General features: G+C 52.6%; 2 protein-coding genes across 6 annotated transcripts; one reads left to right on the top strand and one right to left on the bottom strand.

The window, feature by feature from the left end:
• Positions 1-2,108: 2,108 nt before the first annotated feature.
• Positions 2,109-12,753, bottom strand: SYNGR4 (synaptogyrin 4; the record flags this gene model as incomplete). Of its 4 annotated transcripts, none has more annotated exons than XM_080908878.1 (5): positions 12,668-12,753; positions 10,861-11,061; positions 3,806-4,043; positions 2,549-2,688; positions 2,109-2,342 (listed from the first exon to the last, which is right to left on the bottom strand). In XM_080908878.1, exons 2-5 carry the CDS (start codon positions 10,951-10,953, stop codon positions 2,109-2,111), a joined length of 705 nt encoding a protein of 234 aa, XP_080765004.1. In that variant the 5' UTR covers positions 10,954-11,061; positions 12,668-12,753. The 4 variants fall into 4 exon arrangements, with proteins under 4 accessions (XP_080765004.1, XP_080765003.1, XP_080765005.1 ...); XM_080908877.1 differs by lacking the exon at positions 12,668-12,753 and adding an exon at positions 12,505-12,633; XM_080908879.1 differs by lacking the exon at positions 12,668-12,753 and adding an exon at positions 11,687-11,798.
• TMEM143 (transmembrane protein 143) lies at positions 12,075-24,504 on the top strand. Of its 2 annotated transcripts, none has more exons than XM_080908875.1 (8): positions 12,075-12,202; positions 12,538-12,769; positions 14,210-14,314; positions 17,181-17,375; positions 18,569-18,699; positions 19,910-20,189; positions 22,971-23,160; positions 23,518-24,504. In XM_080908875.1, the coding sequence occupies exons 1-8, from the start codon at positions 12,180-12,182 to the stop codon at positions 23,736-23,738; spliced, it is 1,377 nt and encodes a 458-aa protein (XP_080765001.1). In that variant the 5' UTR covers positions 12,075-12,179; the 3' UTR covers positions 23,739-24,504. The 2 variants fall into 2 exon arrangements, with proteins under 2 accessions (XP_080765001.1, XP_080765002.1); XM_080908876.1 differs by having other exon boundaries at positions 23,471-23,602.
• Positions 24,505-24,648: the final 144 nt, after the last annotated feature.

Here is a 24,648-nt window from a genome sequence, read left to right as displayed (position 1 = left end):
TGCCACCGTGTTCAGGCACATCTCTGTATAAATTCGAGGCCAGCCTGATCTACAAAGTGAGTTCCAGAACAGCCAGGAGCACACAGAGAAACACTAAAACAAAACCAAAACACAAACCCCACAGGTGACAGGCTCCACACCTGGCCATTTCCCACTTCAGTCTCTGCCTGGCTCTTGTCAGTGGCAGGACAATTCTGTTACATTCTGGGGATCAAATTCTGGACCTTGTATGCATCCTAGGCAGGCAAGCAGTCCTTCACTGAGCTCTGCCCCCCTGGGTTTTGATCCTGGGTTCAAACTTCCTATTTGTCCAGTTCCTCGTTGTGTCTGGTCGCAGCTCTTTGGACAAGCTTAGGGACTGGGCTGGCTTCTCCGGAGGACCTGCTGTGCCTCCAAAGCACACGGTGCTCTCATTTGGTCCTCAGCCCATTTCATGAATGAGAAAACTGAGGCATAGGAGGATTAAGTGGCAAAGATGGGGGATGGGGATTGTTCCTGGACTTCCTGGCTCCAGAGCCCTTGTGTTTAATTGCCGGGTGGTGTTTTACTGTTCCTCCTGTTTACACGTTTAGCCCAGAAGTCTGATAGAAATGAGTGCATGGTGTAGGCAGGTTCCTGACCGCTCATCCCTGAGATGTCTCTTTGACTATGGTCTAAGAACCAATCCATCTGGGGGGTTGGAGAGAGGGCTCAGTGGTTAGAGCACTGACTACTCTTCCAGAGGTCCTGAGTTCAAATCCCAGCACCCACATGGTGGCTCACAACCATCTGTGATGGGGTATGATGCTGTGTCTGAAGACAGTGGCAGTATACTCACATATAATAAATAAATCAATCTTAAAAAGAAAAGAACCAATCCATGTAACAGAAATCACAGTAGCCCTCTGTCACTTCCCATCCTCTCCTCTGCACTGGACCAATGCTAAAACCCAAATGTGACCTCAGTTGTATCTCTGTGAAAGCTCTGCAGGCCGTGCCACCCCTCGGACGGGTTTGGTCGTGTGTGTACATCAGGGTGTCAGCTGCCCTTGGCTGGCCTCAGATCCCTACACCTTGAACTTGGACAGAGATGTGCTGGTCTGTGTGATGCTAGAGATGAAATGAACCCAGGGATTTGTGCATGCTGAGCAAGTGCCCTACCAACCGCGTTTCAGTCCTTGCTCCCTATTTTAAAAAAGTCTGTCACCTACTAATTTCATATACAAAACCCAAACCAAATCCAACAACAATAGAAAAGATGTTTAGTTGTTGTAGAGAGGTCCGCCAGTCGGCTGCTGTTCCGTGACACTTGATGTGGCTGATCCCAGTGAGCTGTGTGGGGAGGTGAGGTGCACCGTGGATTCAATACTTAGAGTGGCTGTAAATGCTGCAGGTAACTCAGTGCTGGGAATGGTGGCACCTGCCTGTAATCCCAGGATTGAGGCTGGGGGATAGTAAGTTCCAGGCCAGCCTGAGCTACACAGTGAGACCCTGCTTTACAAAGAAAAAGAGAAAAGTTGAATTTTCATCTTGATTATATGTTGAAAGAGTAACACATTGGATATATTAAGTTAAATGAAACATATTAAAAATGAACTTGTTTTCTTTTCTCAGTGAAACCTTGAGCCAGTTCTGCATTGTCAGCCCCATGGCTGGGTGGTGGTTAAAGATCATGTCTCTGGCACAAGGCGCCATCTGCCTGGTCCCTCCTAGCAGTGACCCTGGTGGGGGGTCTAGAGCAGAAACACTTGCCTGTCTCCCAGGATAGCCTTCAATGTGTTTGGAGACCCGGATCTCTATGGGGGAAAGAGCTCGGGCTGCTGGGCCAGCGCCACACTTTCTCACAGGTACTCCGAGGAGATGCTCTTTTCTCCCTCAGCCTCAGATGTAAATGAGGCCCTTGTGCCTCCTCTTCAAGGCCTGTGTGGGCTCAAGGTGCGGGTAACATGGTGGGCTTCCTGCCTGTCCCCACTGGCACCTGCCCTTAGCAGGGGGATGGTACTTGGGAGTAGCACCCTGTACCTGCGGCAGGGTTTCCCTTCTCCTGCCACCCAAGGGATGAGAGAGAGACAGAACCGGGTTGTTCAGAAACCCCTCAGAGGGGCTATTTACTCATGTATACAAGCTGTTCAGCTGTCTGGCATCATAGCCAGGCGTGGGGCCTTTGGAGTAGTCATGTAGGGAGACAGGGCTGAGCTGGAGTAACTCAGACTGTTGGGGCCTGTGATGGGAGGGTTGGTGGGACTAGTGGTGGATGATGGAGAGAGGGTGTTCAGCACCACAGTACCCTCCTCCAGGGAGCGCTTGTAGGGGACCGGAGCCTCGTCTCGGAGGTCCTGGAAGGATAGGTAGGCCTGGAGTATCTGTGGGCAGGAAAGGCAGGATTTAAGTTGGCTAGGACGGGAAGAAAGGCCCCAGACTGGCCTGGGGGATACAGTGGACAGTTGTCTGCTCACTGCCCAGCGGCGCCCAGGATGGGTTTGCCTGAGGAAGGCAGGCTCAGAGATGACAACAGAGCCCCGGGGAGAGTCCCAGCCCACCCTCGAGTGGGGCCAGAGCATGTCCTCACCCAGACAGGGACGGAGAGGAATGAAAAGGCAATGGCTGCCTTGGCGCTGCTGTTCCCCAAGAGGAAGTGCTTGAACCTCGAATGCTGCCACTGGCTGGCTAGGAAGCAGAAGGCCGCAAACCAGACACCTGCCCAGAGGACTGGAGGGGCAAGGAAAGAAGAAAAGCCTGTGGGGCAGGGGCAAGGAGTGCTAGAGAGTCCTGGGACACCCCCTGGTGCTAACCCAAATCCCTCAAGCGTCCCAAAAGTCAGCTTCTAGAGTGCAGCTCCCATGGCTAACAGCACCCTTTCAGCTTCAGCTGCATCAGGATCACTAAACAACCCAGTTCCCTGGGCACCAGCCACATCGCATATGCTCAGGAGCTATATGTGAAGGGGTCCTTTACTCAGAGGACAGCACCTTCCCACTCAGGGGTTCTCTGACAAGCAGCCTTTGGCTCTGAGGTACCTGGGGAGGGGGCAGAGAGGCAGTGTGAAGGCCTGAGGATCTGGGTATAAAGAATGGGCTTAGAGGGCTGGAGGGATGGCTCAGTGGTTAAGAGCACTGACTGCTCTTCCAGAGGTCCTGAGTTCAAATCCCAGCAACCTCATGGTGGCTCACAACCATCCGTAATGAGATCTGATGCCCTCTGCTGGCATGCAGGTGTACATGCAGACAGAGCATTCATACACAAAATAAATTTTAAGGGCTTAGTGCTTGCTCTCTGTGTGCCGGACTTTCTAGATGGTGGGGCGTGGTCAGGCAGGCTGTGCTGTGCTTTGAGGCACAGGGATTGCCATTCACAAGGAAGCAGTGGCTCAGTCACATGACCACCTCAGCCCCAGTGTTTCTGGTAAAGTGAGAAGATGGGCAGGACTTACCCCCAGGGCTCTTCTTAGAGCCAGAGGAGAGGCACAGACCTTGATGGTGCCCAGCACGTGTCTATATCCCCCTCTACCCCCCACACTCATTTAACCCCTGCAAGGCAGAGTCTTCATCCTAGCTTTCATTGAGGGGCCTTCTGGTCCGGTGCTCTGAATCAAATTCCTGCCACAGGGCGGGCTTTTCAGGCTATGTTTAGTGGGCCACAGAAGTGAAGGTGAGGGAAAGTAACTTGGGGTAGAGGCAGAGAGGGGACTGGAAGGGACAAGGACTAGAAGGTGCTTGTGGGAGGAGCCTCGGTGGGAGGACCGTCAGGCACAGGTTTGGTGGGGGCCCAGGACTGTGACCTGTAAGCACTAGGGAAGAGCCTGGGAGGCTGAACAGAGGGAACTCACCAGCCAGAATGAAGTCTAGGAGCTGGAAAGCTGTCTTAAAGCCGGTGCCTACGACACGACTCTCACGGGCATCTACGGCGAGGAAGACCAAGCAGCTGAGAAAGGACAGGAAGCCAGCTCCTACCGCAAAGCTACAGGCCGTGTGGTTGCTGTTGAGGACGCAGCGCAGCTGAGGAGACTCTGTCCTGTTCTGGTAACCGTCAGTTAGTAGAGAGGAAAAGATGACCAGGGAAAAGACCTGTGAACCACAACAGACAGGATGGACTCAGCGCCCCACCAACATGTCCTTCCCTTTGGGTGGGCACCCCGGGGATGGGCCGTTCTTTAGCTGCCCTTCCTGTTCCAGGCTCAGAGGCCCATCTCCGCCTTTCACCTCCTTTCCTCCGTCTGGGCTCTGGCCTCATCCTTTGCCCACTGAAACCTAGTCTCCTCCCTGCTCTTCCTGACCACGGTCCCTCAGGGCTCCCAGTGCCCCAGGGCAGTCCTAGACCGTCACCACAGCCTCCGAAGCTCTCTTGCTAGTGTCCCCTCCTCTCCCTTCCTGGCTCACATACCCAAACTCCACACAAACACTTTACTCTGTGTTCAGCCCCAATTCATTAAAAAAAAAAAAATTTTTTTTAAAGAAACATTTTCTTTTTCTTTTTGAGACAGGGTTTCTCTGTGTAGCTCTGAGTCCCTAGAACTCTCTCTGTAGACCAGGCTGGGCAAAAACTCAGAGACCTGCCTGCTTCTGCCTCTTCGGTGTTGGGAGTAAAGGCACGTGCCACCACCAGGCTCATTTTATTTCTTACATTTATTCATTTAATACGTGTGGAAGGTTTGTGTACATGTAGGTCTATGCCTGACAGTCCTTCCACCGAGAGTCTGACTCAGTGGCTCCTCCACCTTCTAGTCCTTGTCACCATACAAGTGCAGTGTCCGTGGGGGTGACAGAGACAGGAGTTACACATGGTCTGTGGGCCATTCTACGGGTGTTGGGATTTGAACTCAGGACCTCTGGAAGAGCACTCAGTGCTCTCAACAGCTGAGCCATCTCTCCAGCCCCCGTTGCTTTGTTTTTTGAGACAGGGATTCTTTGTCTTGGCTATCTTGGAACTCACTCTGTAGACCAGGCTGGCCTCAGGCTCATAGAACCACTGCCTCTATCTCTCCAGTGCCGGGATCATAGGTGTGTGTACCACCATTGCCTGGCATTCTGGTCCCCCTTTTGAAAAGATTTTGAATTATCCATGTTTGTACACGTGCATGCTTTGTGTCTGTGTGTGGTGTGTGTGATGTGTGTGTATGTGTGTATGTGTTTGTGTGTGTGTATGCCTGTGTGTATGTGTGGACCAGAGGAAGGAGGACATTGGGTTGCTTGGAGCTGGAGAAGTTCAGGTTCTCTGCAAGCGTAGCGAGCACCCTTAGCGTCAAGCCATCTCCTCAGCTCCCTCTTCCTCAAGTCACTTTTTTGAAATAAATGTTTGAAACAGTCAAAGTACACAGGAAAACGTAAAGACAAAACAGAAATGCACTGCTGCTCATAGAATTAACATGTCAACATTTTGCTTTTTAACTTCATGGGATTTCACAGGCAGCTCTGGCTGGCCTTGAGCTCACCGTCATCTTCCTGCCTCAAAGTTCTGGGGCTGTAGGTCTGGGGCACTCTACTTTTTGCTTCAGAGTTCCTAAGCAAGCAGTCCAGCACTGCCCTGGTGAGCCCCCATCTCCGCCCCTGCTTCCTGGGACACTGGCCTGCAGCCACCTGTAACGGAGGAGCTTTCCTGACAGCAAATACGAGATGTGGAGGATGAAGAACTGGATGAATCTATCAGCTAGTGTCTCAGTCAGGGTTTCTATTCCTGCACAAACATCATGACCAAGAAGCCAGTTGGGAGGAAAGGGTTTATTCAGCTTACACTTCCACATTGCTGTTCATCACCAGAGGAAGTCAGGACTGGAACTTAAGCAGGTCAGGAAGCAGGAGCTGATGCAGAGGCCATGGAGGGATGTCACTTACTGGCTTGCTCCCCCTGGCTTGCTCAGCCTGCTTTCTTATAGAACCCAGGTCTACCAGCCCAGGAATGGCTCCACCCACAATGGGCTGGGCCAGGGATGGCTCCACCCACAATGGGCGGGGCTCTCCCCCCTTGATCACTAGTTGAGAAAATGCCTTACAGCTGGATCTCATGGAGGCATTTCCTCAAGGCTCCTTTCTCTGTGATAGCTCCAGCTTGTGTCAAGTTGACACAAAACCAGCCAGAACAGCCAGGGAGCAGCAGAGCCTTGACTGGACTCTGCCTCAGGCTGGATGCTGTCTAGAGAGCAGTGGTTGCTACCGGCACAAATCTGTGAGAGGCTGAAGCCCCGTCACACTGTGGGGTGATAAGCCTGATGTTAGGTATAGAAGGAACCCATGTGAGTCTACTGGATGCAGAGCGGAGTGGCTCAGGGTCTTCCTACGTGGACTTTACAGGATGAGAAGGACTGAGTAGTGGGACTATAGTTTGGAGAGCTGTGTGCGGGGCGGGGCGGGGTGGACGGGATCAGCTCTCAGTGCAGACACAGCCTTCAGGTGGTGTAGAATGGGGTAACTCAGCATGCTGGGGAGTCAGTGAACAAGATCTGAACTTCGGGTGGAAACCAAAGTTCTGGGGCTAAACTTTGGAATAAGTTGAGATCTTGACCTTAAAGGGGTTTTGCAAGGTGTGGTGGTACATGCCTGTAACCCAGTGGTTCTCAACCTTCCTGGTGCTGTGACCCTTTAATACAGTTCCTGTGTTGTGGCCTCGACCATAAAAGTATTTCATTGCTACTTCATAGCTGTAATTTTGCTACTGTATTGAATTATAATGTAAATATCTGATAAGCAACATATCTGATATGTGGCCCCTGTGAAAGGGTCGTTCAACCCCCGAAGATTGAGGACCTGCACTCAGAAAGCTAGCCCCAGCTCCAGGCCATCTTGGCCTTTATGAGATTCTGTCTCAAGAAACAGAAAAGGAAAAGGGAGCACATGCAAGAGTCAGAGGTCAAAGCTGGCTCCTCTGGGGACAAGAGGTCTTGAGAGGTGAGGTGAGGCTGCAGTGTAAACAAGAGCTGGCCCCCAAAAGACCTCAGCAGATCTAAGAAGACGTGAAAATTAAAATGTGGGTGCTCAGGCTTGAACTTGGGTCCCCTGGAAGAGCAAGAGCCATCTCTCTAGACCCTCATCTGAATTTCCTATGTGTCCAGGGGTTCTAAGAGAGTAGCCAGGACCAGACCCAAGGATTAGAGAAGTCCCCTGGGGTCATGTGGCCAGTGGACTGGATAAGGGGTAAGAGTGAGGCAGAAGTTCACAGAGCAGGTTGGCAGTGAGATCAGAGCCTGAGCAGTTCAGACATTTTGGCTCTACAACTGGATCAATGGGATGTGACTATAAGCAATGGAGAAAATAAATGAAAGAAAGGAAAAATGGGAACTTTGATAAAATTTGAACCTCTGGGGACAGGCCCTGTAGGGGTCTGTGTGTGTCTGCACACGCAAGTGTAAGTGAGGCCTCAGCAAATGAGTGTGAAGACTTGGCTCCTTCTTCATGTCCTTTGGTATGGGGTATGAGGTGAAAGGCTGACCCTAACTCATCCTCCTTTTTCCTGTCCTCCCTCTCTTCTCTGCCATAACTGCTTTGTAAGTGCAGCGATCAGTTTCTCTTCTTGCCAAGAACTTTATGGCTAATGCAGAAAGGGAGGCTGTGGGATAGTTTGGGGCAGGTGGTTTGAAACCCGTGTGCCACATAACACATCCTGCATATCAGATATTTATATTGCGATTCATAACAGTAGCAAGATTAGTTCTGGAGTAGCAATAAAAATAATTCTATCGCTGGGGTCAGCACCACACGAGGAACTGTATTCTGGGAGTGAATGATTCAGTCCTGAGGAAGGACCTGACAAGCCAGGACAGGCGAGTTGAGGAGGCGCCTCAATTCTTTCTCACCTCATACTCTTCCCACCTGTGCTACCTGCCTGGGACTGTGCACCAGTCCACAAAGGGACCGTTATGATCACTCCCATTTTTGATAAATCTACACCACAGCGCAGTAGGAAAAGCCACGTGTCAGGTTCAGCCAAACTGTGTGGGCTTGAGCAAGTCACTCGGACCTTGGGACCTCAGTTTCTCAGTGTGTTTATTGTGACGGGGAATGGGGGCTCAGGCCTAGTAAGTGGTCAGGACAACCATGGCTCTCAGAACTCACCTAGGAAGAAGCAGACCCTTAATGTTAACTGCTCTACAGTGGGGTTTGAGTCCAGCCCGGCAGACTTCCAGGCCCTAGGGGCTGTTTGGCTAAGGTAAAGCTTAGGAGGGGAATGTGGGGAGGGGCATCAAGTGTCTGGGGATCCCATTTCTTTGAGGTCAGCATTCAGTCTCTTTTCTGCACCTCCCCTGGCTTGTCTCCAGGAGAGCAAAGATTCACGGGTTAAGGCGGCAGTTGGCAGGCAGCTGAAGGACATGAGCACCAGCTGCCCAGAGACTCCCATTGAGGAACCAGGCTAAGGGAAGGAGGAGGACTGCGGCATGGGCCATGTCTGCGACCACATGGTCTGGCGTGGCTCTCTCCCAGCTTGCACTGGGCCATACCACCTGGGCTCCCAGCTCGCTCGTCCTTGCCTCTGCTTTCCAGGCACTGGACACAGGGAGTGGATCTGAGTTCGACTCCATCAATTGGGGTCACCTTGACAAGTCACTCAACCTCTAGGTCACCCTTTCCCCTGGGATTATACAAATGTGTCCTTGTTACAGGTTGTGGCGAGGGTATGTGGCAGTCATAATGCCTCCTTTCTCACAAGGAAGACAGACAGTGTGGCTGCAGTCCCTGTCATGCCAGGTTCCTCCAGCCCTCTCCCTCACAGCCGAGTTATTCCAGGGACAATGCTTGCTATTTAAGGAGAGCTTGGCACATGCTGGCCCCCCACTAATCAGCCTGTCTATGTGCTGCCTGGTTTCATCTTCATAGCAGCCCTGCCCAGGAGGCGGGTATTAGGACTGTCTGGGTCCAGATGAGGACACAAAGGTTCAGAGATGCTTCAGGTCACACAGGTGGAGTCTGACCATGGAAACTCCTGAGCCAAAGAGGCATTTCTGAGAATGAAAGGTGCTTCTGCTGCTGGTGATTATGCCAAGACAGCCCAGCCAACAAGGTAGCTGTCCCTCTAATGGATACATGGCTAGGCCAGGCCTCAGAGCCAGCCCTGTCTGGACTCTGATCCAGAGGACAGAGTGAAGACACTCTGGCCTGGGAACCTGAGGAGAGACTTTGGAGTTTAACCTATGGAGGAGGAGACAAATGCCGACTTCCTAGACACGCTCCCTGAAGAACCAGGGAGGGCTGGCCTTGCTCCCACAGCCCTCGGACCTCATCACTGACTCAGTGGTCAGTTCTGTCCAGGCTAACAACACAACTAGTACAGACTGGCTGAGCATGGGGGCTCATACCCCTAATCCCAGCACTTAGTGAGGCTGACGCAGGAGGACCATTGTGACTTCAAGGCTAGTCTGGGCTAGGCTACAAATTAAGACCCTGCCTCAAACAACAAAAACAGACGAAAGACACCCCAGTGGTAAAACAGGGTGCGTGTGAGCATGAACTCGAGAGATGGTTCAGTGGGAGAGAATTTACTGTGTGGTTTGAATGACAGTGACCCCCACAGGCACAGGTGTTTCCTTTTTTGGTTTTGATTGTTTTGTGTCAGGGTCTCTCTGTGCTTTGGGGCTTGCTATGTAGGCCAGGCCAGCCTCAAACTCAGGCTGATCCTTCTGCCTCTACAGAGCTAGGATCCAAGGTGTGTGCGACCATACCTTGGCTGCCTGAACGCCTGGTACCCAGTTGGTGAAACTACGTGGTAAAGATTAGGAGGTGTGTCAGTAGGGGTGAACGTTGAGGTGTGCCGTGCCTGTACCACTCGCTCTCTCCCCCACCCCCTCTCCAACCAGGCTCACCTGCCTGCTGCTTCGCCCCCGCCATGACAGTCATGGACGCCCCCTTTGAAACTACAGGCAAGCCCTCAGTTAAATGCCTCTGTTCCTGAGGTGCCTTGGTTAAGCGACAGGAAGGTAACTAAGACCCACAGCAGGTCACTCACAACTGGCTCCAACTCCAGTTCTAGCTGACCTGAGCCCCTCTGGCCTCTACCGGCACCTGCGTGCATGTGGCGCACATGAACTCGTGAAGCCGCATACATATCTGTTAGAATCTTTAAAGGGAGGAGGAGTCGGTGTAGGTCGAAGCCCACAGACACATCTGGCTCTGATGTTCAGAGAGGGCCAGTGGCTGGGCTCCATTTCAAGGTTCCACAGCATGAGGGGGCTGAATGAAGGTTTCCCTCTCGGTGTCCAGCTCCCTAGGGAATATGTCGGGTGAGAGGACACAGACAGCATCTGCCTCGCGCCTGGCACGGTGACTACTCGCCGCTGGTGCCCAATGTCCTCCCAGTTCCTGTTTTCCCCTCCCCCACTCGAGAAGTAGAAAATGGATGGGTCCTAGCATCTCCTAAAACCTCGTGGGCGCTGCCCCTTCTCGGCTCACTACTCCCTGTGCTGTCCAACTAGAGAGTCGCAAGGCACCTGTGGCAACTAAGCACCTGGAATATGGCCGCCGTGACGGCAGAACAGCCCATTTGAATGAAATGACCTGGAATTGGAGTAGCTCCCGTGGCTTGTGGCTACCCTGCTGGACGAGCGGTCTTCCAATACGGATATCATTTATCAAAATTATGTGGTGGTTTTTTACTTTTCTTTTCTCAAGGGTTCTTTTTCACCTTTTTTCATTTTCTTACACTGTAACCAAGGCTGGCCTCAAACCCGTGACAAGTCTCCTACCACAGTCTTTCATGTTCTGGTGTTACAGGTTGTACTCAGGTCTGAGGGGCTCTTTCTTGTGACGACTCAGATGATGCTGACAAATAGCTAATGACCAGAAACTCAGTAATAAGGTGGCGTCAGTTTTGGGCCCCTGTCTGCCTGTCTCCCTATCTGACCACACCTACCCCTCCCCCTGTTCCTGGATGCCTCCTGTGTCCTGACCCCTAGGGTCTCACCCCTCCGAAGATCCTTGTGATGCTCTTTGGTCTCCTCAGAAAGCGCACAGTCTCACTGTCTGCCAGGTCCTGCAGGCTTTCGGGGAGGTGCATAGTGGCTGCTCTTCTTTGGGTGCCCTGGGAGGTAGGGGCAGGGCCGTTGGGTGCTGTTTTCTGGGCACCACTGCCTGTGTGTCTCAGTCCCTCCTCAGGGCTCAGCTGCTGCAAGACAACAGGAATAAAAATGTCAAAGTGCTGGGAGTGTGAGGTACTGGCCCAGGCTTGGGTGGGGATGGATGGGCTGAGGGGCTGTTGGGAGCGCTAGGGACAGAGGGAATGGGATGAAGGGGCTGGCTGCTCCTGTTTTCAGTTGACAGGACTATGGGGTGAGAAACTGCTGGGTGGTTCTAGGTGCTAGACAAGAGATGATAGGTCTCAGGTGCTGATAAGGGGCCACGGAGGGTTCTGAGGGCCCTGGGTTTTGAGAATACAGGATGAGGGTGATAAGGGGTGGCAGGTCAGCTGGGCCCTCAGAGGTTAGGGACCCCAGGACATGGGACGCTAGTGAGGGGGGCTGTAGGCTGGTTGGTCCTCGAGGGAATGCAGCTGCCCCTAGAGCCCAGGAAGTTAAGAAAGTTCCTTAACTTGGGTCATTTTCTGTAACACGAGCCTTGCTTAGGCTTCAGCTCTGTCTCAGGATGACATTGTCTCAGACGGAAGCCTAGAGAAACCAGCGCCACTCAGTACGAGAGTCATAGCAACCTTCTTACACTAGGGGCTTCCCTTCTAAGGACGTAGGGGCGGAAGTGCTGAGACCCCCTGGGGGACGCTGTCTGAAGGGCGCCACCTATTCTCCGAGTGCGGAGGACCGGCGCTCGCCACCGGGAGGTAGACTGTTCCGTCTGCCTGGCTTCCTCTCCTGCTCCCGGGAGCCACTTCTAGCCTCCCTTTGGTTCCTCTTTTTCCCGCCCTTTCTGTTTTCTACAGCTGATTGGCTGCAGACAAATCCCGCCCCTTTCCTTTCCGCCTATCAAAACTCGTCAAGGAAGGGGCGTGGCCTCGGCAGACGTTGGGCGGGTCGCCGTTGGCCTGGAGCGCGCGAGGGCCGGACCCAGCTCCAAATAGCGGACGGACAGGGAGACACTTCTTCGGCGCGTGCGCATCACCTTAAAAAAAAAAAAAAAAAAAAAAAAAAAAAAAAAAAACTAGCGGTGAGGCGTGCGCAGTAAAGATAAAAAAAAATGGTTTCAAAAGCCCAGGCTGTACGCATGCGTCTTGCTGTTTGCTGAAGCCAATCCTCTGGGCCCAGGACCTTTTTCTGCACATGCGCAGAAGGCCCAATGACAGTCGCGCGTTGGCTAAGGTGAGGGTAGGGTCGGGGATTGCATGGCCCAGGAAGGACGACCCAGCATCCGCTATTAACGTTTCCTAGTTTTCTCAACACTCCTGAGATCCACCTCGTTGTTTAAGGTTCTCAGAGACCATCTGTAGTGCTACAGAGTCCTTGGGCCTGCAAGACACTCCAAACTACGACCTCTGACCCTACTCGGGAGCCAACCTAAATGTGCAGTGGCGAAGGAAACGGAAAAAGGATTAGAGGGAGGGAGACTGCATAGCAGCTGTCCCTGAAGGGAGGGGTGTGTGGAGGTACTACCTCCAACTGACCTTTGACATCCCCCTTCATTTGCTTATGTTTAGGCTCTGGGAAAAGGGGCAGGCCATGTTGCACGTGACCTGGGGGTCCAAGGTCCGAGTATGGTCCCTGGTGCCTGCTCTCCTTGGGACTCCCCGGGCTCTATCGTCCCTGGAGAACAGGATGGGGGCGTACCGCAAGATGTGGAACCCCAAGGAGCCCTGCAACTGGGCCCAGCAGTACCGCGAGCGCTTCATTCCCTTCTCCAAGGAGCAGCTGCTCCGCCTCCTGATACAGGTACCGCCCATCAGTGGTCTAAGAGCCGAGGGACTACAATTTCCAGCTGACCTTGCAACTGCACCGCTACACCTGTTTTTTGAGGATTGCTCTGGTGCCTCCTGGGAGTTGTAGTTTCTGGTCCCTTTAGCGTTCCTAGTGGGTGCAAGAAAGAGCCCCAAGATGAGATGCTTAAAGAGCTCTGTACTTGGGCTTCTTCCGGGGCCTTGAACAGGCACTCTGGGATATGAGTTTTTCCCTTGAAATAGATATAACTATCTTCTTCGTCATTACTTTCTACTACGTAATAAGTTTGTACCTGCAAAGCCGTAGTGATAATTGTTAACATACTTTGAGCTATTACTCTGTGGCATTGTGCTACACGTTTGTAATGTATGGAACCATCAGAACAACCCAGGAAGAAAGAGGCCACCATCATCCCATTTTACAGGTGTGAAAGCAGAGTGCCTCACCCAAAGCTAGAGTGAGTGACCCATGCTTGCTGGACTAGAGTATACCTCTTCTTACCTCACCCCTGATCTATCCCAACGTTTGAGCTCTCAGCTCACCATCACTGTCAGAAGATGGTCATTCATTAATATAATAGTTACTTATTGAACACCTGCTGTGTATACCAATTCCTGTGCTAGATTTTATATATACCTGCATACACGTGAGCACAAACAATCTCATCTTAAATTTCTCCTAGTGGCTGGAGAGATGGCTCAGTGGTTAAGAGCACTGACTGCTCTTCCAGAGGTCCTGAGTTCAATTCCCAGTAACCACATGGTGGCTCACAACCATCTGTGATGAGATCTGATCCCTCTTTTGGTGTCTGAAGACAGCTATGGTGTGCTCATATAAATAAACATAAATAAATATATTTTAAAAATTCTTCAGTTAGTCTGAGAAAGATGGCTTAGCAGTTAGGAGCATTTGTGACTCTTGCAGATGACCCAGGATCTGTTTCTAGCACCCACATGAGAACTCATCACCACCCATAGGTCTAGTTCCAGGGGATCCAGTGCCCTCTTCTGACACACATGTGGTGCAATCAAAACACACATATGCTATCAATTAAATTCTCCCTGGAGTCAGAAGGGTGCATTATGACCCTCAGGAATGGCTTCACTGAACCTCAGTTTCCCCTTTTGAAAAACTGAGGTTCTAACGTCATCTACCCCGTCCCTTCTCTGGAGGATGATGTTCTGCTAAGGGAGAGCATCCGGCACAGAGCTCACGTTCTGTGGATGTGCAGTTAGCGGCAGAGCCGGTGCAGAGCCTCTGGACCTTGAAGACTTCTCCTTTTCCTGTGCTATGCTGGGTCCATACGATGGACCAAATGTCTTTAAATACAAATTTAAAAGCCCCGAATTCCCACCTTGTGTGTGGGTTGCCATGGAAGTGCTCCTCTGCAGGAAGAGGAGAGAGGCCTAACTGGGTTTTCTTTCTGGGTGCCAGGAGTTCCACTCCAGCCCAGCAGAGAGAGCGAACCTGGAAGCATTCTCAGCTCATGTGGACTTCTGTACCTTGTTCCACTACCATCAACTCCTGGCCAGGCTGCAGGTGAGGGCGGCTCTTTCAGTCTTGCTGTGCACACTCGTTCGTTGTTTAGTACGCTGTGACCAATACCTGCTGGGAGCCTGGCTCTGTTCTGAGGACTCTGCCGTGGCCAGGACAGATCTAGTCATTTCCTCACGGAGCTGCCGTGGAGACGGTGGGGAGATAGGAACTAAACTGAGTGTAAAATATGTCCGGCTGAGGGATCTGCAGGGAGAAGGGACTGGCGTGCCCTTGAACTCACAGAGACCCACACGCCTCTGCCTCTTCTGTACTGCCACTGGGTGTGCACCAGTGTGTGCCAGCATGTGTCTCAAGGAAGTTGGTTATCTGAGTGGTTGCTGGACGAAGGCTCGGGTCTGCAGTGAAGGAGAAGCTTTGGAAGAATCTTGACACTGAGACTCTCAAGGGATTTAGGGTTGTTTCATTGTTTTACACTAGGATATTGCAACAAAAAGCTGTTCTAACTTGCTTCAAGCATAACAGAAAAATGTATAGAATATTCAGTCACTTTTTCTGTCCTTTGTGGAGATTTCATGCACTGTCTAGAGAATGGGTTGGCTGCAAGGCCCCTGGCACTTGAGGGGTATCCGTGAGGTCTTGAGTCCATCCAAATGGTGAGGCGCTGAATTGGAGAGAAGGTTCAGCAGTTAAGGCTTGTTGCTCTTGCAGAGGACCTGAGTTCAGTTCCCAGCACCCACATGGTGGTTCACAACTGTCCACAACCCTGGTTCCAGGGTATCTTCTGACGTCTGTGGGCTTGTGTGATACACATACATACATGCAGGCAAAATACTCATACGCATAAAATAAGCAAGCAAAAACAAATGAGAAGCTTGTGGTGGTTAGGTTTGTATTTCTGGTGGGGGGAAAGCATCCATCTGTGCTGGGGCAGCTGACACTTGAGGATGGGTGGGCAGGGAAAAGGGGGGAAAAGGAGGAGGAGGAGCATGGGGAGTGGGGAGCATGGATGTGGGCTATGGCTGTGGGTGTGGTCTAAGAAGACGATGGGCGTGGTCTGAGACTGGCTATGGGCGTGGTCTGTGGGTGTGGTCTATGGCTGACTGTGGACTTGGTCTAAGTCTGTGGTCTGACTGACTGGGTGTGGTCTATGGCTGTGGGTGTGGTCTAAGGCTGGTTTTGCTTGAGTCTTACCCTGGTCCAGCATCTCCCTGCTCATTGGCGTTGGACGGCTAACCATCAGCCTTTACTCAGGCTCTTCCATCTGGACTACCTTCTGCTGTCCTGCAGTGCCTCCAAGGTGTGTCACAATGTTTAGGATAAATTACACATTATACCTGGACCAGATGGGGTTGCAGCTGAGATTCTCGATGCACCTTCCCTTCCTTCCAGAGCCTTGGGGGGTGGTTGTCAGTACAGAAGATAAGGGGGCTAGGGCCACTTTTGAAGGGCTGTTTTTAGCTTTATCTTTTTTTTCCTTTTAATTTACTCATTTTATGAGTATATAAGTCTTCAGACACACCAGAAGAGGGCATTAGATCCCAAAACAGATGGTTGTGAGCTGCCATGTGGTTGCTGGGAATTGAACTCAGGACCTCTGGAAGAGCAGTCAGTGCTCTTAACCACTGAGCCATCCCTCCAGTCCTGTTTTATCTTCATATTTGGGGAGGTTAGTCAGGTACAGCCGTGGGTGGGGCACGGGAAAGACCAGGGGAAAGACACTTACTTTTCTCACTATTCTAGAGGAAGGCACAGTATGGTGGGAGCACTGTTGGGGTTCCCGGAAAAGCCCGGGCAGAAGCAGAAAGGTCAAGATTGTACGGGATGAGACCTGCAGACTTGGAGCTGTGGGCTGTGTATGGCGTGGCCTCAGGTGGCTGGCACCTGGTCCTGGGATGAAGCCTTAGAGGAAATGGTCCTCTATCAGGAGGAGCTGGAGGCATAGCTCAGATATGCTTCTGGCCGGGCCACTGCTGCTGCTGAGAGGACCATGTCTTTAATAGTCTGAAAGGTTTCGTGTTAGCCAGCCCAGGCTGGTCTTGAATTTGTGATATTCCTGTTTTAATTTCCTGAGAGCTGAGATGACAGCTATGCCACCATGCCCGGTCAAAACACCCCCCTCCCGTCTCCTCCTTCTTTTAGGATTCCATAGCCAAACAGCATGAAGCCCACTGCCCTAATCTACAGGAAATTTAAAAATACTCAGGTTCAGCAGGCCAGGTGGGGTTTGAGGCTTGCACATCAAGTTGCAGTAGAAGCTCAGAGGTGTGGTTGTCATTTCCACTCAGTCTCTGCATGGGGCTATCTCCTAGTGGCCTGAACTTAGTCTCCTCCAGGGCCGTCTGCGCTCTGGTCTCCTGCAGCCTCTTTGCAGAAGGAAAGGCCATTTGCTCAGCACAGAGCTCCTAAGGAAGCTGGAAGTGCTGCTGAGGTTGTCTGCACAGTGTTCCGGTTTTTATTTTTATTTTACGTGCATTGGTGTTTTGACTCTGTGTAAGTCTGTGTGGGGTTGTCAGATCCTTGGACAGCTCGGAGCTGACATGTGGGTGCTGGGAATTGAACCCCAGTCCCCTGGAAGAGTAGCCATTTCTCCATCCCCAGTTTTTTTTTTTTTTCTTTTTGAAACAGGGTCTGGGTATGTTACCCTGGCTAACCTGGAACTTCTTATGTAGACCAGGCTGGGCTCTAACTCAACAGAAATCCACTTGCCTCTGCCTCCTGAGTGCTGGGATTAAAGGTGTGTGCCACCGTATCCAGCTGCACAGTGTTTTAAGGTGTGTGTGGCAGGGTAGCACAGGCTAGCCCGGGGGGGGGGGGGCATAGGAGAACTACAGGACTGGACTTTCCTAGTCCTCGGGCCCACGTCACCCGTGTTGTGTGTTGTGACCTGTTTTTCCTGTCCTCTCCTCAGGCCTTGTATGACCCCATCAACCCTGACAGGGAAACCCTAGACCAGCCGTCCCTTACTGACCCCGAGCGCCTGTCCAGTGAGAAAGATGTGCTCCAGGCCCTGAAGCCCCTGCTGGCCCAGGCCAACTTCTCTCCACTCTCTGAAGATGCCCTGGCCTATGCACTTGTCGTCCATCACCCTCAGGATGAGGTCCAGGTACCTGTCCCCAGAGAGGCCATATTTGCTAGCCCAGAGGAAGCACACCTCCCTCACCCATCAGGCAACGGTCATCAGACGAGAGTCTCAGGGCCAGGGACAGTGCTGGCACCTAAATGCATTTTGTGGTCAACAGTGTCAAACTCGTTGCATGGGGTTGGACAGATGGCTCCGTGAGTAAGAACAGTTGCTGTCGTAGAGGACAGCACCCGCATGGTCACTCACAACCATCTGTAATTCCAGTTCCAGAAGATCCACCGCCCCTTTCTGGCTTTTACAGGTGGGCACCACACATGCATGAAGTACCCTTACATACATGAAGATCAAACATATACACATAAAATAAAAATAAATTCTAAAAAAAAAAGAAAAAGAAAAGAAAATCAGAAAAGAAAAAGGAAATCCAAAGTCTGGGTGTGGTGGTGCACACCTTTAATTCCAGCCCTCGGAAGGAAGGTGGATCTCTGTGAGTTCAAGGCCAGCCTCGTCTACAGAGCAAGTTCCAGGACAGTCAGGACTACATAGTGAGACACTGTCTCGGTATTCCCTGAAAAGTTTTTATCTACAAAGATTCCAGGGCTGGAGAGATGGCTCAGTGGTTAAGAGCACTGACCGCTCTTCCAGAGGTCTTGAGTTCAATTCCCAGTAACCACATGGTGGCTCACAACCATCTGTCATGGGATCTGGTGCCCTCTTCTGGAGTGTCTGAAGACAGCCACAGTGTGCTCACATAAATCTTTAAAAAAAAAAAAAATTCCACCAGAAAAATAACAGAAAACCCTCTCCATCCCCTCCTTCTTAGAGTCAACAAAATTGGGAAGAAATACTAAAATTTTCCAGTCTTCGCGAACTTAAGATCTATTTTTCCTAGATGTACTCTGTCATATTTTATGGTGCGTCCCGCCAGTGGTGGTAAGACATAGTTTAAGTGACAATGTCTTGTCCTTGTAGTTGCTTCCTAACTGGAGCCTCCTAAACCAATGCTACCTTAGGCTCTGAGAGGACTCTTACATGCAGGGCCACTCTAGAGGCTGCACCCTTCTGCAATGCTCAACACGAGCAACCGAGTGTGACTCCACACCCACCCACACTGCATGTTCAGCAACAAAGGCAGGGGCCGTTTCTGGCTGGGTTCCTTGCTCTAACACCTGGCTCACCTTCAGCCACCTCTGCTTCCTTTTCCCCCTTGGCAGGTGACAATAAATTTGGATCAGTATATCTACATACAGTTCTGGGCCTTGGGCCAGAGAGTTGGGCAGATGCCCCACAAGTCCAGTGTGGGTTCCAATCGTGGCTTCTTCAGAAAGTTGCCCCCTGTGGAGAGGTGAGGAGACCCTTGTTCCCCAGTCGCAGCAAAAGAGAGCACGGTGTGAGTTGAGAGGGACCGACAGGTCAGTGTCTGCCTTCGGTCTCGGGCCCCTGGGGAAGTCCAGAGATGGGAGGTAGATTGTCCAAATGCAGCCTTTTTTTCCAAGAGAAAGTAAGAACTACTGCTTCCAGAGGAAGAGAGGGAGTGTCAGCCCTCCAGTTTCTGAAATGAGGAAAATTGAAGATCAGGGAGGGGACTTATCCCGGAGAAGTGGCACAGCCATGATTCTGATGAACAACGTCAATTAAGAGGTCATATGAGTAACGAACCCCAGCCCCATGGCTGAGCATGTGACTTACTTCCAATGTCTTGTGATTAAATAGCTTTCTACAAGGCATGGAGATATGGAACTTTAGATATGTTAGTCAGAGTTCTTTAAAGGAACAGGTCTCTCCTCCTCTCTTCTTCTCACATATGCACACACACACACACACACACACACACACACACACACACACACACACTTGAACACTGGGATTATTAGACTGGCCTTCAGGCTGTGGTCAGGATAGTCCAATGGCTGCCCTCGATGGGAAGGGTAAGACTCAGATAGTCCAATGGCTGCCCTCGATGGGAAGGGCAAGACTCAGATAGTCCAATGGCTGCCCTCGATGGGAAGGGTAAGACTCAGATAGTCCAATGGCTGCCCTCGATGGGAAGGGTTAGACTCAGTAGTTGCTCAGTCCTGGCGGTTTCTGGAGAGTTGCTGATCAGAACCCTAAAGTCCGTGCCCACACAGCAGCAGGATGACTTTGTCAGCGAGAGTAAGAACGAGTGGGCAAAGCCCAGAAGCTCCTTCTTCCTGTCCGTTTGTTGATTTTGAGACATGGTCAACCCTGTGCTGCTTTGGCTGGCCTGGAACTCCCTGTGTACACCACCAGGCTGGTCTCGAACTCAGGAAGGTCTACCTGCCCCTGCTTCCTGGAGGCTAGAATCAAGGTGTGTGTCACTAGCCTTTCATATGGGCTGTCACGAGAAGGCGGGTTGCCATGTTTTAGAGTGGCTCTTCCCACCCCAGAAACCCGTTCAAGAGAGTCCCTCACAGGGGTGCCCAGAAGTCTCGGTTCTAGCTGGTTCCAGTCAGTGTGACAACCAGGATTAGCCATCACAAGGCGAGAGGGCTCTCTGGCCGCCCTGCGCTCACATCCTCCCTTCTGGCCCTCAGGAGATATTTCAAGCGTGTGGTCTTGGCAGCCCGGACCAAAGGGGGGCACCTGGTTCTGAAGAGCTTCAAGGACACCCCACTGGAGGGCCTGGAGCAGCTGCTGCCGGAGCTGAAGGTGCGTACACCCTTGCTGCAGCGCGCCATGCTCAACCTGATGCTGGTGGTCTCCGGCGTTGTGTTCTTCGTCAACGTGGGCATGGTGATCCTGTCTGACCTCAAGATGGCCACCTCCCTGCTGCTGCTGCTCTTTGCTGCCTTCATGGGCCTGAAGGCCTCCAAGGTGAGCGAGCACCCTTGGCTCCCCTCCTCGTGGACTGAGCAGTCAGGTCCCCTCCTTACAGTTCTTCCCTGCATGGCGCACGGTGCCCTTACATTCTTTTCCCAGGGGCTGGGGACCCAGGAGCCATCTGGCAGAGGAGAATGGCTGGCTTGCTCTGTAGTGCTGGCGGTGGGAACAGACACACAGCCTTCAGGCACAGACAAGGCCCCGGGGTGGCCATGGTGGTCGCTCCATGGGCTTTCTCCTCAGGGTAGCGGGGAGGCGGTTAAAAGGAGCAGCTGGGCCACAGGCACTGTGGAGGGCGGGACCCAAAGCCGGGGAGTCTAGAAAGTGAAAGAGCCCTACAGAGTGGAAGGGCCGCGTTCATCCATTCCTGGCGTTCTGATCACTCACTCCATACTCCTGCAGCCCAGTCCTGACCTCCCACCCGGCCAACTCCCCCCAACCCTCAGCCACATCTTTAAATATCCGTTTCTTCTGTGTTCAGTGCCCCTGGGTTTATGTGTTGTCGGCCCCCCTCCTGGTCCTTTCCTGTCTCCCTGTGTACGGCCATATGCTCTCTGCCCGGCTTCTCGGCTATTCTCCGCTGGGGAGCCCTTGTGCCGTGAGTCTCTGTGGCCAGCTGGGCCTGGAGCGGTTGGTTCTCACTGGCTGTGGCATCCAACAAATCCCGTATCTGTTCTTTGTGGGGACAAGGCCATGGTGCCTGCCTTGTTTCCAGCCTCCAGGTGGTTTCTACAGCCCATTCCCAGCCCCACCTGTGGCAGGCCCTCCCCTGCCTTCTCACTTCCCGTCGGGGTCCCTGTCCAGCTGGTCTGTGGTTAGTCACGATCCTTTACCACCGCCACCCCACCTGAACTGTCTCTGCTCTTTGTGTGTGACACCTAACCTCCTCTCCTGCATGTGCTGTCCCCTCTGACTGATTCTCACTGGGCTGGTCACCCCTCTGCATTTCTCATCTCTTGGCTAGAGGCCATCAAGCTCCCTGAGACCTTCCCGGTTCACCAAGGCTGCAGTGGGTCTCTGGACACCCGACCACAGCCTTCGTTCTCTGTGCAGAGTGGCCAGGGCAGCTTGGAGGCTGTGGGAATGTAGGCAGGGGCGGAGGCCTGCGGACACAGGTTTGTAGGAGGCTGAGGGAGCATCTTCTCTCTGGACAGCCTTGAGGAGGAGGCAGTGTTTTCTAGGAACAGACTGGGGTGTGTTGCTCATTTAAAGGCCCATGATCTGAGGGGACCGGGACGCACATGCGCACAGCAGTGTTTACTATGTGGGTTGTACTAGGGATGGAGTAGGGAGATGGAGCCAGGGAAGAGTTAGGCATCAGGATGGGTTAGGGACAGGCAGTCGGGCCAGGAGGCACAAGGGTGGTGGTGATAGGCTGTCCCTGTGACCTAGAGAAGGTAGGGCTACCAGAGTGGGGGATGGGAAGGGAGTATGTTTGCATGCCAGTGTGGCGTGGTCCCACAGATGAAGACAGGAGACCCAACGGTTCCATGCAGGACGGTCCCTAGCAGAAGATTCTTGCCTCTATGGCAATTGGGCCTCGAAGCTCCGTCCTTACACTGTCCATCATGTCCTGACTTTTGGGCCCTCCCCATCACCCCTGTAAACAGTGTTTACAGTGGTGCTGCTCTAGACCACTTTCACTCAAGGCCTGGGGGCTGGTAGGAGCTGGCAGAAGCAGCCCGAGGGCGCCGGACTGCAGTCAGCTCATCCATGCTGGCTAACAGTGGGTCTGCAGTGTGGGTGAGGGCCAGCCCAGAGGGGCAGGGGCCAGGCTATACCCGGTACCCTTTACCTGCAGTGGGTCTGCAGTGTGGGTGAGGGCCAGCCCAGAGGGGCAGGGGCCAGGCTATACCCGGTACCCTTTACCTGCAGTTTTCTTACAGCGCAGCAGCCTAAATGTTTCCTTTTCAATAATGGAGAGGTTCAAATAGACACAGCAGTAGGGTCTCCTGCAGTGTTTGGTTTACAGCAATCTGATTGCATTTTAACACTCCTGTCTGTCTGCTCTAGGTCACTATAAAGCTAATTTAAATGTTGTTTGGGGATATGGAAGAATACTTGACAAGGAAGTACTGGGATTAGAATTTCCTAGGCCCACCAACCTAGGTCCGGCCCACCACAGGCCGGGCCTAGGCCTCCCTCACATACACAGCAGATGTGCAACTTGGTCTTCGTGTGGAGACCACATGGGGCTGTCGCCTGTGTGTGGGATATGGCCTTCTCGCTGGGACGCCTTGTCTAGCCTCAGTGGAAGAGGATGCATTAACCTTACAGCATAGCCTCAGAGACTTGATGTGCCAGGATGGGGAGATACCCAGGGGGGAGGGAGGAGGGGGGAGTGTGGATGGGGTGAGAAGGAGAGGGACAGCGAGCATATATAAATATAAAGTGAATAAGTTAAAAAAAAAAAGACATGGGCTGGAGAGATGGCTCAGTGGTTAAGAGCACTGACTGCTCTTCTAGAGGTCCTGAGTTCAATTCCCAGCAACAGTTACATGGTAGCTCACAATCATTTGTAATGGGATCTGATGCCCTCTTCTGATATGTCTGAAGACAGCTACAGTGTACTTATATATAATAAATAAATCTTTAAAAAAAACAAACAATAAAAATATTCAGACAGACAGACAGACAGACACACAGAACTTCCTAGGTAAAAGCTCATGCTTGAAATCTTTGCACAAACCCATTAACGTGGCCAGAAAGAAAAGCCATGGGCACTCTGGTGCTGCGTGGCCCTGCTTCAGTACATCTAAGTCTGTCTTCCCACAGGCGTTTGGGCAGCGCCGCAGTGCCCAGGCCCTGGAGCTGGCACACATGCTGTACTATCGAAGTACCTCCAACAACTCAGAGCTGCTCAGTGCTCTGGCACTCCGCGCACAGGAGGAGCATATCAAGGAAGCCCTACTAGCTCACAGCTTCCTGTCCCGCCGGCCAGGGGGCCCCGAAGGCATACCTGAAGGTGAGTCTTCCCTGTCTTCTAGCTCCTTCCTTTGTTGACAGACCTTCCCCAGTTACCTCCCAGGTCTTCCCTGCTGTCCCCAGTGCCCCTGCTGTCCCCCAGGCCCTCTCTGCTGTCCCTCAGGACTTCCCTTCTATCCCCCAGGGTCCCCTTGCTATCCCGCAGGCCCTCCCTGTTGTCCCCAGGCCCTCCAGGCTGTCCCCCAGGCCCTCCCTGCTGTCCCCCAGGCCCTCTCTGCTGTCCCTCAGGCCTTCCCTTCTATCCCCCAGACTCCCCTTGCTATCCTGCAGGCCCTCCCTGTTGTCCCCAGGCCCAGGTGTCCTCTAGCTCCAGCTTGGACATAGTCTCTCCCTACAGAGACCTCCAGGTGGCTGCAGTCTGAAGTGGAAAGCTGGCTTCTGGCCCAGTCGGGCTGTGATGTAACCTTCAATGGACCTCGGGCCCTGGCCCATCTGCAAGCCCTGACCCCCAGCTTTGGGTTGTTCCCACCATCTGAATTGCCACAACTGGACCCTCTGGTCCTAGGCACTCCAGAGGCCCCGCAGGCTGGGCCGGGTAGTAACTACCCCTCATCCTGACCACTTACTACCAGGCCCTGCTCTGGCAGGGTGCCAAGCTCCGCCTCCTCCATGGCAAGCTATCAATTGTGGCGACTGCATCTCCTTCCTGGACTTTCAGTTGTTGACAGGCTATTATTTTTGCTAGGCCATTAATTTTGCTATGCTATAGACTTAAGAGTAGCCAATCGGGGCTGTTAGCAGTTGCTAGGCAGCCTCCTGAGGCCAGCCAATCAAAGCCGTTTATTTCAGCTGTTATTTTACGTCTTAGACCCGCCCCTGGCGGGAACCTCACCAAGGTCGGTGGAGGAGGCGGGGCTTGGGGAGGCTCGACACAGCTGCTGGGTGGCAGCTGCCAGCCTTGGGCACAGTGAGACGAGCCAGGCTGCGAAAGCCGCAGTGGGAAGCCCTGCTTCGTCTTCCGTTTAGCCTGCACAAAACTGCCCGCCACATGCAGCGGGGCCCACTGCAACCCGAGAGCTGTTTGGCCTCGGCACACAGTGAGTGACAGACACTGGGCGCTTCAGCCACGGGCAGCCAATCAGAATGTCTGAAGGAACCTCCGAATCCCAGTGAGAAGAGCCATCTGTCCTGCAGCTGATCTGTTCTGGGTAGAGGCACTGAAGACTTCCTGCCCCAAAGAAGACTTGCAGGATTCCACCCCAGGATCCCTGGCCTCAGCAGGCTCCTAGGCCTGCTCTGCCTTGCTGTAGAAACCACTTTGGCCGGGGTCTCCCTATCTGTACTGTTGGTCATGTCACCCTCTTCCAAAGGAATAAATCATGTTAATAAATCTGGTTTAGTGTGGCTGCAGGTAAAGGGACGTTGGGGATCAGAATCCTGGAAAGGGGGTGTGGCTGGGTCTGGGACTGAACTCTTAGAAGTTTTGCCTGAGTAGAGTTTTGCCTGCCGGAGTCTGGGTATCACACAG

Source organism: Micromys minutus, assembly GCF_963924665.1.
Source record: "Micromys minutus genome assembly, chromosome: 32".
NCBI classification, from domain to species: domain Eukaryota; kingdom Metazoa; phylum Chordata; class Mammalia; order Rodentia; family Muridae; genus Micromys; species Micromys minutus.
Note: the sequence above shows the minus strand (reverse complement) of the source record. Positions and strands in the feature narration are given on the sequence as shown.